The sequence below is a fragment of the Dunckerocampus dactyliophorus genome, chromosome 12, assembly GCF_027744805.1.
Source record: "Dunckerocampus dactyliophorus isolate RoL2022-P2 chromosome 12, RoL_Ddac_1.1, whole genome shotgun sequence".
Taxonomy (NCBI): domain Eukaryota; kingdom Metazoa; phylum Chordata; class Actinopteri; order Syngnathiformes; family Syngnathidae; genus Dunckerocampus; species Dunckerocampus dactyliophorus.
Genome location: NC_072830.1, coordinates 4,316,519 through 4,334,250, shown reverse-complemented (window position 1 = coordinate 4,334,250; position 17,732 = coordinate 4,316,519). Strand labels below are relative to the sequence as shown.

The 17,732-nt window shown below is 39.1% G+C and overlaps 1 protein-coding gene across 3 annotated transcripts in view; it reads left to right on the top strand.

The window, feature by feature from the left end:
- The window catches only part of cadm2b (cell adhesion molecule 2b), a 156,118-nt gene extending 147,322 nt beyond the window's left edge, over positions 1-8,796 (top strand). For 2 of the 3 annotated variants that reach the window (XM_054793554.1, XM_054793551.1), the window contains 2 exons: positions 5,049-5,198; positions 5,282-8,796. In XM_054793554.1, coding sequence (XP_054649529.1) covers positions 5,049-5,198; positions 5,282-5,400 — 269 coding nt within the window. In that variant the 3' untranslated portion in view covers positions 5,401-8,796. The remainder of the gene's footprint in view (positions 1-5,048; positions 5,199-5,281) is intronic. The other variant, XM_054793553.1, reaches the window with a different exon arrangement.
- Positions 8,797-17,732: the final 8,936 nt, after the last annotated feature.

Below are 17,732 nucleotides of genomic sequence, written 5' to 3'. Positions count from 1 at the left end.
ATAATAGTCCTAAAATTGGCATGGCTAGTAGCTGTTTTGAAAAAGAATATCCAGAGGGTGTTTGATCACTCGCTAAATATTGTGAGTGGTTAGGTTGACAAGACTTCTTCTTCTCTGGCAGACCAGGTGTGTTGTCATGTGTTTAGCGACACGTCACTTGTTGCTAGGTAGAATTCATGGAGCCGAGTTTCCGCAAAGGTCAAGAAGCTGTCGTGGTGATGTTTTGTTGCCAAGCATTTCCGTTCAACTCCATCCGATGAAACAAAATATCAAAGTGAAAGCAATGAAGGGTGGAGCAGGTGGAAGCTGCATGTCTTTCCTCAGGGCGTCCATCACACCAGGCGGCGGTCTCCTCCACAGTGGATCATCTCAGCCCGGAAGATTAACTTGTGGCGCCGGGAGGCAATACGTGTCATTGCTCCAGCCCGCATTTGTCACCAGCCGCCCGTTATGCTCCCTAATACGCTTTATTCAGTCCACGTGTCCTAATTACTCGGCGATGTCAGCAAGATAGCAGCGGACAGGACAGGGGTGGGCCACAGAGTGAAAAATGAAAGGATGAAACTTTGCCACTTTGATATTTTGTAAAGATATGCTAAGAAGTTCATATATATTTCAAGAAAAAACTCCATCTTTGTCAGCTTCCAGCTTTGTCATGTAGCATATTATTATGATCTTTTTCCCCCCATTTTTAAAATGTTCCAAATATTTCAACTTTCTTCTTAAATAATCTTTTTTCAAATATTATTTGTTTGTCATATTATAACTTTTAAAAAACAAATATATGTTTTCTTTAATACTTAAACTCTATGTTATTAAAATGTTACTATTTTTCATCATAATATTGAAAGTTTATTCTCTGAATATTAGAATTTTTTCCGCAGTCAAATTTTCCAAAATTACAACTTTATTTTGTTTTGCATAATAGTCCGACTTTTTAAAAAGTTTTATTTCTTTAACATTTCAACTTTATGCGACTAAAATGACATTGTTTTTCTTTATAATATTACGAGTTTATTCTCATAAAATTGATCGAATACTACTTTTAATATCTTGACTTTTTTCACAACTTAATTTCCCAAAAATTCTAACTTCATTTTGTTTTGTTTATTTTTCATATACTGTATGATCTTTTTTTAAATTATTTTTAAAATGTTTTTTTTCTTTAAAATGTAAACTCTATGCTATTAAAATGACATTATTTTTCTTTATAATACGAGTTTATTCTCATAAAATTGCAACTTTTGTTCTTATTCAAATACTACTTTTAATATTTTGACTTTTTTCACAACCTAATTTCCCAAAAATTCTAACTTTATTGTTTTGATTATTTTCCATATAATGACCTTTTTTTATTTTTATTTTTTAAGTTTTTTTTCTTTAATATTTAAACTCTATGCTACTAAAATGACATTATTTTTCATTGTAACGTTATTGTAAAATTATGATTTATTATCGTAAAATGATTAACTTTTTTCTTGTAATATTTGCACTTTAGGTTTTTTTTTTCAGTTTTCTTGTAAAATTATATTTTTGGAATGGCCACAGGCCAATAAAAAACAGCCGCAGCCACAAATGGCCAGCGGGCCACACTTTGGACACCCCTGGGACAGGATGATGCCATTACGTGCAGCTGAGAAATGGCTGCAGTGTTTGGCGAAAGAGACAACATCAGGAGGTTGCCTACAGCCGCTAATTAGAGACCCCGGCGACTAAAGGCGACTTTAATGAATCCATAACGTTGCTGTGAACATCAGGTCACATGACTCATCCACAGTTTGAGACGGCTTACTCGTCGTTTTGTTTTTCGGTTTGTTATTGCGGCCATGTTTTCATCCATTGCTGCCGATTACCACAACAGGCAACCACAGCCCCCACACCCCCACCCCCTTGGACCGCCTCCTGGCCCCACCTCCACGCTGGCGAACATGACAGAGAGCATGTGCTTGCTGATTGATGAGCTAACAAAGCCAGCCAGAAAATAAGCTTTGCTTTTGCTACATGAGTTGACCGCTCTGCCGCCTCTGCTTTTGTCCTCAAAGATGGGAGGTGTTTCATGCACACACACACACGCACACACACACACACGCACACACACACGCACACACACACACACACACACACACACTTGTACCAGAGCAATCTATGCATGCTCCATTTCTTTGGGAGTTCATCACCTGCGGGCGTTGCTCATGTAATTGAGAGAAGCTGCACTCAAAAGGTAAAACATGCCAACTCATTCACTTCTGGGTAAACAGTACAATACAGTACAATACAGTACAATACAGTACAGCACAGTACAATACACTGGTTTAATACTAGGGCCTTTTCTTGGACCTTTTATTTGTACAGTATACTGTATATATATATAGTAATAACATAATGCCAGTTGTGTTGAAGGATCTTTCTGTGAACTCCAATGGCGCTAAAGAAGTGGTCAACTTGACCTGAGAATGTTAAACACTTCTTTCATAACATGTTTTGTGAAATTCCTTAAGTGTGCGATAACTGAATTTCCGACAAGTATGATTCCTTACTTATAAATGGAATATTTATGTAGGTAGAGCATAGAAAACCTGTTTACCACCTTCTAAATATGCATTTTAACATCATTAGAGCCCTTTAGATATGAAATAGCACCCCAATAGTTGCCTTTACACTCCTATTACCAAATATAGTAGACATAATAAGAGAAAATAAGACACATTAAACATACAAAACCTGTTTACAACCTTCAAAATATGCTTTTTAACATTATTAGAGCCCTCTCGACATGAAATAACACCCCATAGTCACCTTTACACTCCTATAACCCAATATAGTTGACATAACAAGAGAAAATAAGACATACTGTAATATACCAAAATCCAAAGAATTTTTGGCACTCTGGTGTTGGGTACCAATCCCAGGTGTAGGATATGAAAGGGGCGGAGCTAGAGAGTGCAGAACAAATGGTATCGCGTTATTAGGGTGCGCCGGGTCCCTCCTGGGGATGCTCATAGAATGTCTGATCGCCACACCAGTTACCCAATATAGTAGACATAATAAGAAAATAATAATAAATCATAAAAACAAGAAAACCAAAAAAAAAAAAACCCCAAAAATCAGACAACAGAAGAAAAAATCTGTAATTTTTACAAGAATAAAATCTAAATATTAAGAGAAAAAAAAGTTGCAATTTTACAAGAATAACATTGTAATATTATGATGGAAAATAACCACTCACACGATAGCGTTGGGACACTTCCTTCTCGTTCTTCCTTTTTTTGTTGTTTTTTTTTTTACTTCCTGTTCTGTACAGTACTTCCTGCGGTGGCTATTGCCTCATCAGTGTAACATTACTGACACCTAGTGACTAGTGTATATCATCACAACGTCCTCAAAGCGTCCTGTGAATGCCTTGTATTTGTATTTTACATAATTTTGCCCATTTTTAGGCTTGAAAATTCCGCAATTTTTCTCAAATATGCATTTTTTTTACTAATAATGGTCTGTGTTCTACGACTGAGTATTAGGGCCACATTGAAAAAAAAAGGTCGTAAAGATAAAAGAATACCCCACCCCCTCCACATGCCCAAGGCCAACAGTCACATAAGTCCCCCCTTTTCATAGCTGTCTCAGGCAATGCCTGTTACGACAGAGTATTCAAATAATCTAGGATTTCGAGATTAAATCGTAAATTTACGAGCATTAAGTTGGAAATTTACCAGAAAAAACTCGGAACTTGATGTTACAGGCATTGCCTGAGACAGCTATGAGAAGGAGGAGCTTATGTGACATTTGGTCAAATTTAGGCTTTTTTGTCTCTTAAATTTAGGACTTCATTCTTGTAAATGTAACACTTTATTCTCGAAAATGTATGACTTTTTTCTGGTAAATGTATGACTTTATTCTCGTAAATTTATTACTTTTTTTCTCCTAAATGTATGATTTTTTCTTATAAAGTTGCGACTTCTTTCTAGTAAATTTATGACTTTTTTCTCATAAATGTACGACTTTGTCATAACTTCAGCATTCTTGTAAATGTACGACTTTTTTTCTTGTAAATGTACTACTTTATTCTCGTAAATTCACGCCTTATTTCTCAGTTTTTCTCGTAAATGTATGACTTTATTCTCGTAAATTTACCACTTTGTTTTCTTGTAAGTTTAGGACCTTTTTCTTGTAAATGTATGACTTTATCTTTATTCTTGTATACAGTATGTATGACTTTTTCCCTCATAAATTTACGTCTTTATTCTCGTAAATTCACACATTTTTGTCTCGTAATTTTAGGAATTTTTTTCTTGTAAATGTACAACTTTATTCTTGTAAATTTACGGCTTTTTTTCTTGTAAATTTAGGCCTTTTTTCTCATAAATGTACAACTTTATTCTTGTAAATTTACAACTTTATTCTTGTAAATTTTGGCCTTTTTATGATAAATTTATGACTTTTTTCTCATGAATGTACGACTTTATTCTCGTAAATTCACGCCCTTTTGTCTTGTAAATTTACGACTTTTTTCTTGTAAATGTGTGATTTTATTCTCGTAAATGTATGACTTTTTTTCTCGTTAATTTACTACTTTTTTTCCTGTCATTTTTGGACTTATTTCTTGTAAATTTATGACTTTTTTTTGTAAATTTACGACTTATTCTTACAAATGTATGACTTTTCTCGTAAATGTAGGACTTATTTCTCATAACTTCAGCATTCTTGTAAATTTACGACTTTTTTTCTCGTGAATTTACAACTTTTTTCTCATAAATGTGCAGCTTTATTTTCATAACTTCAGCATTCTTGCAAATTTAGGACTTTTTTTCCTCGTAAATGTACTACTTTATTCCCGTAAATTCACCCTTTTTTCCCTGTAATGTATCCATCCCAGCATTGATCCATGGACGTTGTTAATGAATACATTTTGAAAGCGGCGAGGGATCGCTGCATCCAGCTTGACTGTCTGTAGTATTGTCCCTGGAGACCATATACTGTAATAAAATGCTTGCTGTCATTTTTGTGTGATATTGTATGTTTTGCTGGAGAAAAACATCCTATTTCCACTACAGACGTCTCTGTCTTGTGTCTGCTGTCAGATCCAAACGCCATCGGACAGCACGGCCCCGACCACGCGCTAATCGGCGGCGTTGTAGCGGTGGTGGTCTTCATCACGCTGTGTTTGATCATCGTTCTGGGGCGCTACCTCGCCAGACATAAAGGTGAGAGCGCGGCGAGCGAAGAGCGGCACGTTTACATCTGCCTGAACCGCTGGCGTGCGTTGTGTTTTATGTTGTGTGCGCAGGGACGTATCTAACGCACGAGGCCAAAGGGGCGGAGGACGCGCCCGACGCCGACACCGCTATCATCAACGCGGAAGGCAACCACGTGCACGCAGAGGAAAAGAAGGAATATTTCATTTAGCCTTTTTTTTGGCAACAGACATGCAATTTGAAGCTGCCTCAATGTGACCACACGATCGCCCACTTCCTGCTTCATTTCATTGCAATTCGCGGACGATATCTTGGGAGTTGTTTTAGCAAGCAGGAATGTTCAATGGAGGCTTTTTTTTTTGGATGTGTACCCCGCCGCAACACTGCATAGCGAGATCCCAAAGTCCACCCGAAAAAAGAAAAAAAGCACAATCTTTCGGTTGTTTGTTGATCGAAGCGGCTTTCTCTCGGCGCCATTCCTTTTCCCGCTCCGACTTTTTACAGAAGAAGACGCTACCGAGTTAAAAGCACAAATTGCGAGGGCTGGCGGAGGAAGCGGAACGCCGAGACCCGGTTCTCGTCTCAGGATTTGAGTCCAGACGAAAGAAGAGCAGCGTCGCCTCACAGTTCATCCTGTGGTTTAATGTGAAGCGAGTGGAAAGCTTGCGGGCGTTCCTGGGAAAAAAAAACTATGCTGAGTGTGTCAATATCGCTGTTATATACTTTGCTTACGTAAATATTGGTGAAGAATATTGTTAAGTCTTGGATCCCTGGCGCATTTCTACATTGGAGCGTCCGTCCAATGAAAAGCACGTGTCATCCATATTGCTTTTTGTCCGTAAATAAGAATTTTCGGGGAAAAAAATGGAGACAAATGCTTTACATTGGACAGCGATGATGTACAGTATTTCAAGTGTTCCATCAGCCTTTTTTTCTTTTTCTTTTTTTAACGAGGGGCTGTTTCGACGCAACCCATGTAAATAACATGTAAATATTGGAATTTTGGTCAAGAAAAATCAGTAGTTCTAATTTAATTTTCATATCATTCGCCATGTTTGCTTTTTTCTATGAAGGAGTAGCACGTCCACACTGAAAAGAACACTTGAAAAATGTATAAAAATGAAGTCATAAAAAAAAAAAATCATGAGAAAAGTGTTTTTAATATTAAAATCATATTAAATTTAAAATAATCATAATTTTACTAGAACGAAGTTGTAATATGACAAATAAACTGTCATAAATGTGTCATATTGAAAGAAATTGCACTGTAATTTTATCAAAATAAAGTCATAATATTACAAGAAATTAATCAAAATATATCAAAAAGGAAAGAAAGAAGGAAAAATCGAAAAATGTCATAATTTTATGACAATACAGTTGAAGTATAAGAAATCATGAGGTCATTTTATGAGCATAAAGTTGTAATATTACAAGAATTAATGTAATAAAAGAATAAAGTCTTAATACTTCAATTAAAAACTGTAGAATACCAAAATATTTTTTTAAATAGATAAAAATCATAATTGTACAAAAACAAATAAATTCTCATAAATTTGTCATATTCCAAGAAATTGCGTTGTAATTTTTTTGACAGTGAAGTCATAATATTACAATAAAACATTTAGAATATCAAAATATTTTCTTAAAATACATAAAAATCATCATTTTACAAGAACAAAGTTGTAACATTACAAATTAATTCTCATAAATTGGTCATATTGCAGGACATTGCGTTGTCATTTTATGAGAATAAAGTCAGAATATTACAAGAAATGAATGAAAATGTTGTGAGAAAAATATGAGAATGTCGTAACTTGAATGTAAACGAGCATGAAATTTTATGAGCATAAAAGAAAGAATTAGTGTCATGTAAGAATGACGTGATACTACAAGAATTACTGTAATAACAGGAAAAAAGTCTTAATATTACAAGAAATCAAAGTTTTACTCAATAAAAATGTTACAATATAAGAATAATGTTGGAATTTTATGTCAAGACAGTAATTTGAAATATTACAGAAAATACTAGTACTGTCCTTTTTCTAAGAAGACAGTCATGATATAAGAAATAATGATGTCATTTCATGAGGATAAAGTCATTATTACAAGAATTCATGTAGTAATATTAGAATGAAGTCGTAATATTGTAAGAATTCATGTAATAATATCAGAATGAAGTCGTAATATGACAAGAATTAACGTAATAACGAGAGAAAAAGTCTTAATGTTACCTCAGGAGAGCCGAAATGAATACATGAATTGCTGTAACATCAACGTGATGTACAAAAACTAATAACAAAGACATTATTTATTATTTGCAAATATAGCTTGTGGGAATTGTTCACTTGTTAATATAAAAATTCTGCCTTTTTTCATGAAAAATGCCTTTTTTTCTTCTTAATATTGCTGCTTAATTGTTGTTGTTCACAAACCGTTTCTTGTCATTTTTAATCTTTTGTTCTTTTCCGTGTGGCTCCAATGACTCCTTCAAGCTGGGATTCGAATGTGGGGGGGGGGAGAGAAACTGTATGTATTTATGACCATGATTGACACTTCCTATATAATCCAAAATATTGTAGCTGTTCTTATGAGTACGCTGGTGGTTTTACGTTCTTATTTCCCTTGTCTTGATCATGAAAGTGGACACAAGGATCACCGTTATGGCCTTTGAGTTTGCTGCAAACGTTGGTGAATCAAACCCGCCGTCACTGTATCAAAGTCACATGACGCACCAACGCTTCTTTTCACGCCATCAAGAACTCGTTTTGTAAGAAAGAAAAAAAAATAAGAAAAAAATGTTTTTCAAATTGCTGTAAGTAATTAGCTTTTTATGGGTGGGGGGGGGCGGGGGGTGTGTGCGTATGGATATGGGTGTGAGTGTCATTTTTTTCTTCCTAGCTTAATATTAAATATTGAGTTTTCAACTATGCCACTGTAAAGCAGAGACGCGCAGAAAAGAAGCAGAAGATTAAAATATGAATTTAAAGTGTCAACTTGTTATTGTCCTTTTTTCAGGTTTTGTATTGTTCTTTTTCTTATTTTTTTCTTTTATTCTTTTTCTTCTATTTTATTGTTCTTCTTTTTATGTGACTTTTATGGTTGAACACAAGAACCCTATTGATTTTGTTCTGCGTCAGACACAGTGTCGCCTGGCCACGCATGGGCAGCAAGAACCCTGATAATGTTGGACTGTACCGGATCTGAGACAGGTCAGGTCAAAGGTCACTTGCTTCCAGTATAGTCACACGTCTCAACGAGCAGACTGTGTCACACGCTAGTTCTCTTGGGAAAAGCAAGAACCATATTGCTTTTGCTGAGGTCTACCATTTAAAAACTCCCAATGTACTTTCAAGTCTGAGCTGCCAGATGAAAAGGAGCATCAGTGTGGATGCATCATCGTGCTACCGTGCTATCATGCTACCGTGCTGTTATGCTACCATGCTGCCATACTACAGTGCTACTGTGCTATCATGTTGACATGCTGTCATGCTACTGTGCTATCACGCTATCATGCTATCATGCTACTGCACTATCATGCTACTGTGCTATCATACTACTGTGCTATCATGCTACCACGCTGCCATACTACCGTAGCACTGTGCTTTCATGCTATCACGCTATTGTGCTATCATGTTAACATACAACTGCGCTATAATGCTAACAATGTTATGCTACTGTGCCATCATCTGCTACTGTGCTATCTTGCTATCATGCTAGTATGCTACTGTGCTATCATGCTACTGTGCATCACACTACCGTGCTACTGTGCAATCATGCTACCCTGCTATCATGCAACTGTGCTATCATGCTACTGTGCCATCACGCTACCATACTATGCTACCATGCTATCATGCCAACATGCTACTGTGCTACCATGCTACTGTGCTATCTTTTTACCCTGCTATCATGCTACCGTGCCATCAAGCGACCATACTATGCTTCTGTGCTATCATGCTATCATGCCATCACGCTACCATATTATGCTACCATGCTATCATGCAACATGCTACTCTGCTACCATGCTACTGTGCTATCTTTTTACCCTGCTATCATGCTACCGTGCCATCAAGCGACCATACTATGCTTCTGTGCTATCATGCTACCATGCCATCACACTATCATACTATGCTACCCTACCATATTATCATGCCAACATGCTACTGTGCTCCAATTCTACCCTGCTGTCATGCGTGCAATCACACGACCATGCTATGCTTCTGTGCCATCACGCCACCATACTATCATGCTACCATGCCATCACACTACCATGCAATCATGCTACTGTGCTATCATGCTGAACCTGTGTGGACCATGGATACGAGGTCATGTCCCCCTCCCCATGCAGATGTCAGCACCGCCTCTGTGATGTCGACTGCACCCCACAGAGGAACAAAAGTGGAAGATAAGCACTTTGTAATTCAACATGGCGCTCATGTTTGCTCATGTTTGCTGGACTTTAATAGGAGGCGAAATTATTGCACTTTATTGATCCCACCAAAGGAATGAGGTCATTAAAGGGCCACGTTGTGTAGCATACACTTGCCCATAGCATAACCCAACCATGGGCCACTCCATCCGCAACGCAGGTGCATTTTATTGATGGAATTCATCCACGACCAACCTCCATGTTGCAAAGATCTGTACACAATACCTGGGAGCTGAAAACATCCCAGCATGCTCACCCAATGCATTACCCTGGTATTACCCAATATAGGAGCTATATAAGCCATAAGTAAGACATATTTGCATTGGGAGTTCCTTGTTGTTCTTTTTTTGCTTCCTGTTGTGTACAGTACTTCCTGCAGTGGCTATTTTCTCATCAATGCAACATTACTGACACCTAGTGACCAGTGTAGAATACTACATATCATCACAACGTCTTTGAATGCCTTATATTTGCATTTTACTTCATTTTCATACTTGAAAATGCTTAATTTAAGCAAAAAATACATTAAATTTTGCTTAAATTGTGCATATTTTTGGACTAATAATAGGCTGTGTTCAAGCAGGAACGGCGGCGAGGTATACGGTACGTGAGGCAAACGGTGCTCACATTTGGTGCTGACTGTTTTTTCTGCAACAGCCGGTCCAAATGATGGTGTTAAATAACCGTGAGGCTGCAGTCATTAGGATGCTCCATTCTTCTGCTGCCGTTGACCTTGGGCGTAATGTTGCTTCCCAGCAGACTCATGTGAGACCGTTATCAACACTCTCTCCGGCCAACCATCTGCCGGCTTCGCGCCACGACGCCTCATCCCCGCCTCAGCACAAACAAACAGCACTCTGGCTATCACAATCCTCGGCTTTATTAAAAGCTCACTGCTCCGTTAAGCTCCAAATTGACACCGCGGCGAATAATGGCGGGCGGGAAATGGTGCTAAGAAGCTATTATCATTTCGTAATTGGATATCCAGGGATGTGTGTCATGTAAAATGTTGCACTGAAACGTAGAGTTCCCCTTGAAAATGAGAGAAGCGCACCCTGGGCTATGTAACAATTACAGCGTGACCCCCGCCAGGGCCTCCTGCGAGGAAAGCGATCCCCCTCGATGCCCGGTGGCCAGCGTCCGTATCAGTGGTGACGCTCACAATAAGCGCTTATCGTCGCCCAACACTCTCCCGGAAAAGCCCTTCAGGGGTGCATTGGTATCTTAAGAAACATTATTACTTTTAACATATTAGCTTCACAAGTGTGGAGAACATTAAGTCTGTGCGATTGAACGCTCCGCATGTGCTGCTTACTTCAAAAGTCGTTTTTTTCCCAGGCTAATCGCTAAGACGACTGCGTTTTTCCCCCCCCCTTTTTTTTTATCCGACAGCGCTGCTGTAGATTAGTGACAAGTGGAGAAAAAGCTCTAAGAGTGTTGACACACTTCCAGTGGAACAGCGAGGCCCTTTTAATGCGGAAATAGCAAGTAATTGCGCTTGTTTTCACTATCCGAGCATGTAAATTGGCTTGTGTAATTCTCCGGCTAAGGAAGTCAAAGACAAAAAGATGGAGAAGCACGGTACAGAACACACAAGGACGTTTTTAATTTCAGATTATCAACGCCGACGTACACACAACTCACAACCTCAAGTCTGTAATCGCCACAATACGGCGGAGAAGTTTTCTTTCCTAATGTTTTGGAATCCTTGTAGTTGCTGATCTGTGGCCAATCATGAGCTGCAAACAGTAGGAAATGGAATTCATATTTTGTCAATATTATCAATCTTCTTGCCGAAAACGGCGCCGTAGTGAAGCATGACGAGGAACTGTTAAGAGTTTTGACACGCGGTTCATTGTGGGAACGCTTGGAGAGCCCAGCGCTCGACAAGCGGGCTAACCCAAGCCGAGGCCAAATTTTGGTTGTTAACTGAAAAACACGCTAACCGGGGCGGACGTTAACCGAGGTACCCCTGTGGTTTACCGATTAGATTTTATATACAGGTATATGTTTTATAGAAAGAGACAGCTCATGTCGACTTGGAACTTGCGAGCTGAAAAATGTGTGCACCCCCGGTATACATATATAACATACATACTTTTATAATTAAATAATAAATACTTTTATAATTATAGTAGCGTGCACGTTGAAAAGGTGTGAGCACAGCTGCCCTAGATGGACCAAACACAAACAGTTAGTGGTTTGGTCCACAACATATCAGCAAAGAGGCAAAAATGTCCATCACTGTTTTCCAAAGTCAAATACGACGTGTGTGAACATTTTGTTTTGCCTCAAACACGGATATAATCTGTCTGCTTTCAAGGATTCGGTGTTAATACATGGAATGTTGTCATAGTTACAACATAGAAAACCTGTTTATGACCTTCTAAATATATATTTTTAACATTATTAGAGCTCTGTAGACATGAAATAACACTCCTGTTGTTTACACCACATTGTACAACTTTTATGCTGCAATGAAAAAAAACAGCCAACTACCTAGCAAGCTAGCCTCAAATATATTTCTTCTAAATTTAGAAGCCAAGAACTTACCACTTCCACACGAAATGTGAGGAGAACTTTTTTTCCCCATTCTATCATGTGGGACATGTCCTGGCTGGCTTCATGACTTGTAAGGTAATGTCTCAGTGAGACTTACTTGTATTTCAATATGTTTGGACTAATAATAGACCAAAGTCTACCACGAAACAGCCATCATTTATAAATTCATTCATTTATGAAAAACTGCGATATAGCGAGGGAGCGATAATTGAACCCCAATATTGTGAGGAACAACTGTATTTCTTTTTAAGTCAAGGGTGTCCAAAGTGCGTCCCAGGGGCCATTTGCGGCCTACAGTTGCTTTTTTATTGGCCCGCGGGACACATTCCTCAAATATTTAAAAGAAAACAAACAAAAAATGCAGTAATTTTACAAGAATAAAGTCAAACTATCAAGAGAAAAAAGTTAGAACCCAAGACATGAAATATTAAACAAAAAAATCTTACTTTTTAAAAGTCGTAATATTACGAGAAACAAACAAAACAAAGGGGAAAAGTTGTAATATTAGGAGAATAAAGTCAAAATATTATCTGAATTTAGTCATAATTACAATTACAAAAAGAAAAGTTACAAAGATTATTTAGAAAGAAAGCATTTGAATTTTTTTTTAACAGCAAAAATGGGGTAAAAAGGAGCAAAGTGTGAAGTTGATATTAATAATACACTTGTTCAACTATATGAGATGCAGTTTTTTCTTGAAATATATATATATATACTGCTAAAAAAAATAACACTAAAATAACACCCTAGATCTGAATTAATGAAATATTCTTGTTAAATACTTTTGTCTCTTTACATACTTGAATGTGCTGGCAACAAAATCACACAAAAATGATCAACGGAAATCAAATTAACCCGAAATTGAAGTGGAAAAGCACACCACCTGTGGTCTATTCCATTTGCTCAACAGATTGTGAAAATGATTGTCAATCTGTGGACAGTTTGAATAATGGCGCAGCACTTTGGACTGAGTGTGAATTGAGTGTTCCCCTTTTGAGCAGTGTATGTAGGGCCTACTGTATATACTGTAACTTCTTAGCATCTGCGTGTGTTGCTTTACAAAATATGAAGCGGCAAAGTTGCATCCTTTCATTTTTCACTATGTGGCCCTCGGTGGAAAAAGTTTGGACACCCCTGCTATGTATTAGTTGACAAAAATACAGTAAGTATTCCCCGCATCATGGTAATATCCCCTTCCACTGTTGCACAAACAGACTATTACATAACAGATGTAAACCATCAAGCTGATTTAGTCGCCGTTATTGTGAGATAAACTAGTTGCATAATGTTGCTTTAAATCACACTCCCTCCAACGCGGCGCCCCGTGAAGCCTCCTTTGACGTATAGCCCCGGCATTCACGCCTCATCTGCGGGATTATAATATCCCGAGACGCGTGTTGCGTAATCACACTGGATGAGATAAAAGCGATCCGGGGCCCGCCACTTGTGACGGAGCACCGGCAAACTTCGAAGGCATCAAATGATGTGCAACAAAGAACATGAAGCCGGCAGCGGGCGCATCAGCGTGCCATTAGGTTGGATGAATGTGTGCGCACGGATACAATTCCCTTGTTTGCCGCTGAGCTCTTCCACTTTGCTAGTCCGGCCGCGTGCAGCCCCGTAGATGGATGATGACTGCGAGGGCCCTCCTCACAGTATTCAAAAGTCATTCATCCTCCGCGCGCGTCTTTAAATAGTCTGCCCAGGGATGCTCTGTCTGTCGTTTGATTTATTCTATATTGTGTTCTTGGAGCTAATTAAAACAAACCTCCCCCGCAGCGTTTGGCGCAATCCAGAAAGCGTGGACGCCCCGGGGAGAGTACATAAAGGGAAATCTTGTCTTGGGAAGTCTTTTGGGTGCGGGGGGGTGGGGGTGTGAGTACCTGTGGCATAAGGTATGTAATAAATAATATGCCATCTGTTTGGTTTTCAGCACTTGAGCGCCCTCCAAAGAATCCACCAGAGACTTAATTAAAGTTGGAATATCAGCAAGCGGGAGACTGATATTCCTCCAATAAAATGACAGCTATAGAATATCACAGCATCTGTTTGATTGAGATTAATTCCTCTTGAAAGCGAAACAACACAGACGCATTTTTTATGGCGTTTCACAGCATGTTTTTACTGCTTTTAAGCCATTATTTTGAAGCTATTTTTTACATACAATCTGCGTACAGCGTATAGCAAGACAGCAGGAAGACGTGTTTAAATTAGCCAGCACAACTCAAAGAGTGATGAAACTGGCACGGCCACTAAAAAAAACAAAACAAGCTGTGGTTAAATGAACAACTAATTGGATACTTGATGCGTTCAAGTGCTTTAATGAGACATTTGGAATTAACTTTACTCGGGAGGCAGTGAGACATGACTGTTACTCTATTAGTGGCACTATTGTATCGTTTGGACTTCCTGAAAACTGCTGATCTGCTTCACTTTAGACAGGTGATTCTTTACCTGGGGAAAAAATCGTAGGCTTTTATTCAATTGTTTTTATGCAGCTGGGTGTCATCCATTAACCCTCCTCAAGGTGGAGACAACGTGCTGTGTTGTGGTGTGTTTGTACAGCCATTCCTCGTTTATAGCGGTCATTTGGTTCCAGACTTGACCACGATAAAGGAATTTCACTTGTATCTCGATGTTTTGACTAATAGACCATAGTCGACCATCATTTTTTAATTAATTTCAGAAAAAACGCAATATACCAAGGGAATGATAATCGAACCTCAATCTTGCGAGGGATGACTGCAGTCTGCTACCATTAAGACGTTGAATGTGTCAGCCTGTCTCTTGTTGAGCCTTAGAACGTGTTTGCCTGTAAGTATTTTATGCTTCTTCCATAGCAGCTGTTTACATGGAATGTACATCTTAGTTGCCATATTACAGTGGAACCTCGGGTTAGCGTGTTTTTCGCTTAACGTTGAAGGTTTACGCAAAATTTTTGCCTCGGTTTACGCACATTATCCGGTTAGCGTACAATATGACACACGTAATCCAGTGCGTGAGTGAAACTGTGTTCTTAGTGTATTTTTATCACAAAATGTCCTTGTTAGCATCCTACTAGCGTGCTAATTCATGGAAACGGGAACCAGAAGTCGTCAGTCTATGATGTCATCAGCGGTTGACTGTAGTTCTGGCATGACTAACGCAGTCTAAATGACTAACACAATTCAAAATGAAAAGAATGAACGAATGAATGAATGGGATATATGAACATTTATGGTTACTTTTACCTTCACGATGTGCGTGGCAGCAAGATCAACACCACCTTTGTGTTTTATCGACAATGGAGTGGCGGCTAGGCAGATATGTGGACTCGAGTCATGCGACTTGGACTCGAGTCAGACTGCAATCAGAATTTTGACGACTTTGGACTCAACTTGATAATATCATCAAAGACTTGCAACTCGACTTCGGCTTTGAACATCGACTTGGGACTTGGCTCGGACTTCAGTCTGATGACTTGAAAATGCGTCCCCATTCCAAGTACTCAACTAACGTGATTGTTATTATGCCCTTTCCAGCAAGAAAACATTTTCCCACATAATCTGCCTCATTGAATGCATCTATTAGCGTCCAGTCTGGTTAAAAACAAACAATGAGGGTGTGGATCATATTTCTGGGCACTGACTAAATTCTGAATGCTTTCTCAGCACTCTTTTTCTGTGACTTCTTGTTGCACTTGTCTTAGTTTCTTCAAAAAATTCAAATGCATTCATTGTATTTGTCAAATGTAATAAATTACATTGTTAAAATGGCATTTTACAACAGTGATTATGACTTGCAAGGACTCGGAACATTTCAAGCACACGACTTTGAACGTGACTCAACCGGTCTTGTTTTGACTTGGACTTGCACGCCTTTGCTAGAGACTTGACTCAACACTTGAGACTAACCTTGAGAATTACAAAACACTGACTTGCTCCCACCTCTGCTTCATACTCAGACAGATAACTGCAGTCATAATTGGTCCCAGACCCAACCTTGATAAAATAATTTCCATCACGTAGGATTCCTTCTTTATAAATGGAATATTTTTGTAGTTGGAGCATAGAAAGCCAGTTTATGACAAAGTAAGAAGCCACAAACTTACCACTTCCGCACGGAATGGGAGGAGAACCTGCTTTCACTCTGCATCCATGGCTGGCTACACATCATTTGCATTTCAATATGTTTTGACTAATAACAGACCATAGTCTACCATGAAACAGCGATTGTTAATTTATGAAAAAACGCCAGAGCGAGGGAGCAATAATCAAACCACAATATTGCGAGGGAGGACAGTATTATTAATTACAACAATCATTTATGTTCTACCAAATTTGCCAAGACGAACCTCAAACAAATGGGGCTCACGCGTGACAGAAATGAACAAACGTTTGAGTGCAAAGCAATCACTTCAAGTCAAAGTGTCTTGTTTGCTCACGTTGAGCATCCAAATGAACCCTGGAAGTCAAATTAAACAACGTGCAAATTAAACATCGCTGAGAGCAATGCTTTGTCATCCAGCGTCGCCGTTCTTAATAAAACACAAATCTGGACCAAGAAAGAAACGTTACTGTGGCCTGTTCAGTTCCAGTTACTGGTCTACAAAAGCAACCTCAGTCGACAGTTCCATGTGTTTACACTGCCTCCCAGCACGTCATCGTTATGCAGTTTAGGCTGAAAGCTGCTACGTTGGATTGTGCGGATGCGACTGCTTTCGCACCACAACCGAACCGAGTTGAATCCATGCCGAGTCGTGGACCGACTGACAAATGGGCTATCCACAAGGAAATGCTTTCAGGTCAAAACGGCTCAGTATTTTATCATTTCATCCACACGGAAACGGCCTTTGGTGTGCCCTGAAACGGTATTTTTTGAACATGGCTTCCAGAGTGGGAAAATCGAAACGTTTCCATGTAGACAGCGTTTACAAAAACGATGACATCATCGACCAGCCGCCACCCCGTTGCTGTCATGTGGCCAGAAGTGAGCTTTGACGACATTTCAACAGTCTGACAGACAGTCTCCTGAGCGTGCGTGGGTTTTTTCCGGGTAGTCCGGTTTCCTCCCACATTCCAAAAACATGCATGTTAGCTTAATTGGGCAACTGTAAATTGTCCATAGGTATGAATGTGAGTGTGATTGGTTGTGTCTATGTGTGCCCTGCCATTGGCTGGCGACCAGTCCAGGTTGTAGCCCGCCTCTCGCCTGAAGTCAGCTGGGATAGGCTCCAGCATACCCGTGACCCTAATGAGGATAAATGGCATAGAAGATGGATGAATGGATATTCTCCGAAATGACTCGTAGAAGTAATTCCACTTCGTCAGTGGACGGACTTACGCACATGCGTTCTTTCTTCTTCCGTAGTTTAGTGTGTCATGTGGTTCCGTCTGCAGCGTAAGTGTGGTTTTCACCCAGTGATCCGTTCACGTCTGGATGGAACGCTTTACTGATCCGGCACAGTGTGGACGCAAATTTCTTTTCAACTTGTCAAAAAAAATCCCAGGAATGTTTCCGTTTGGACGGCGCCTAAGGGTGCTAGTATGAGTACAGTTTGGTGTATACGTGAAAAC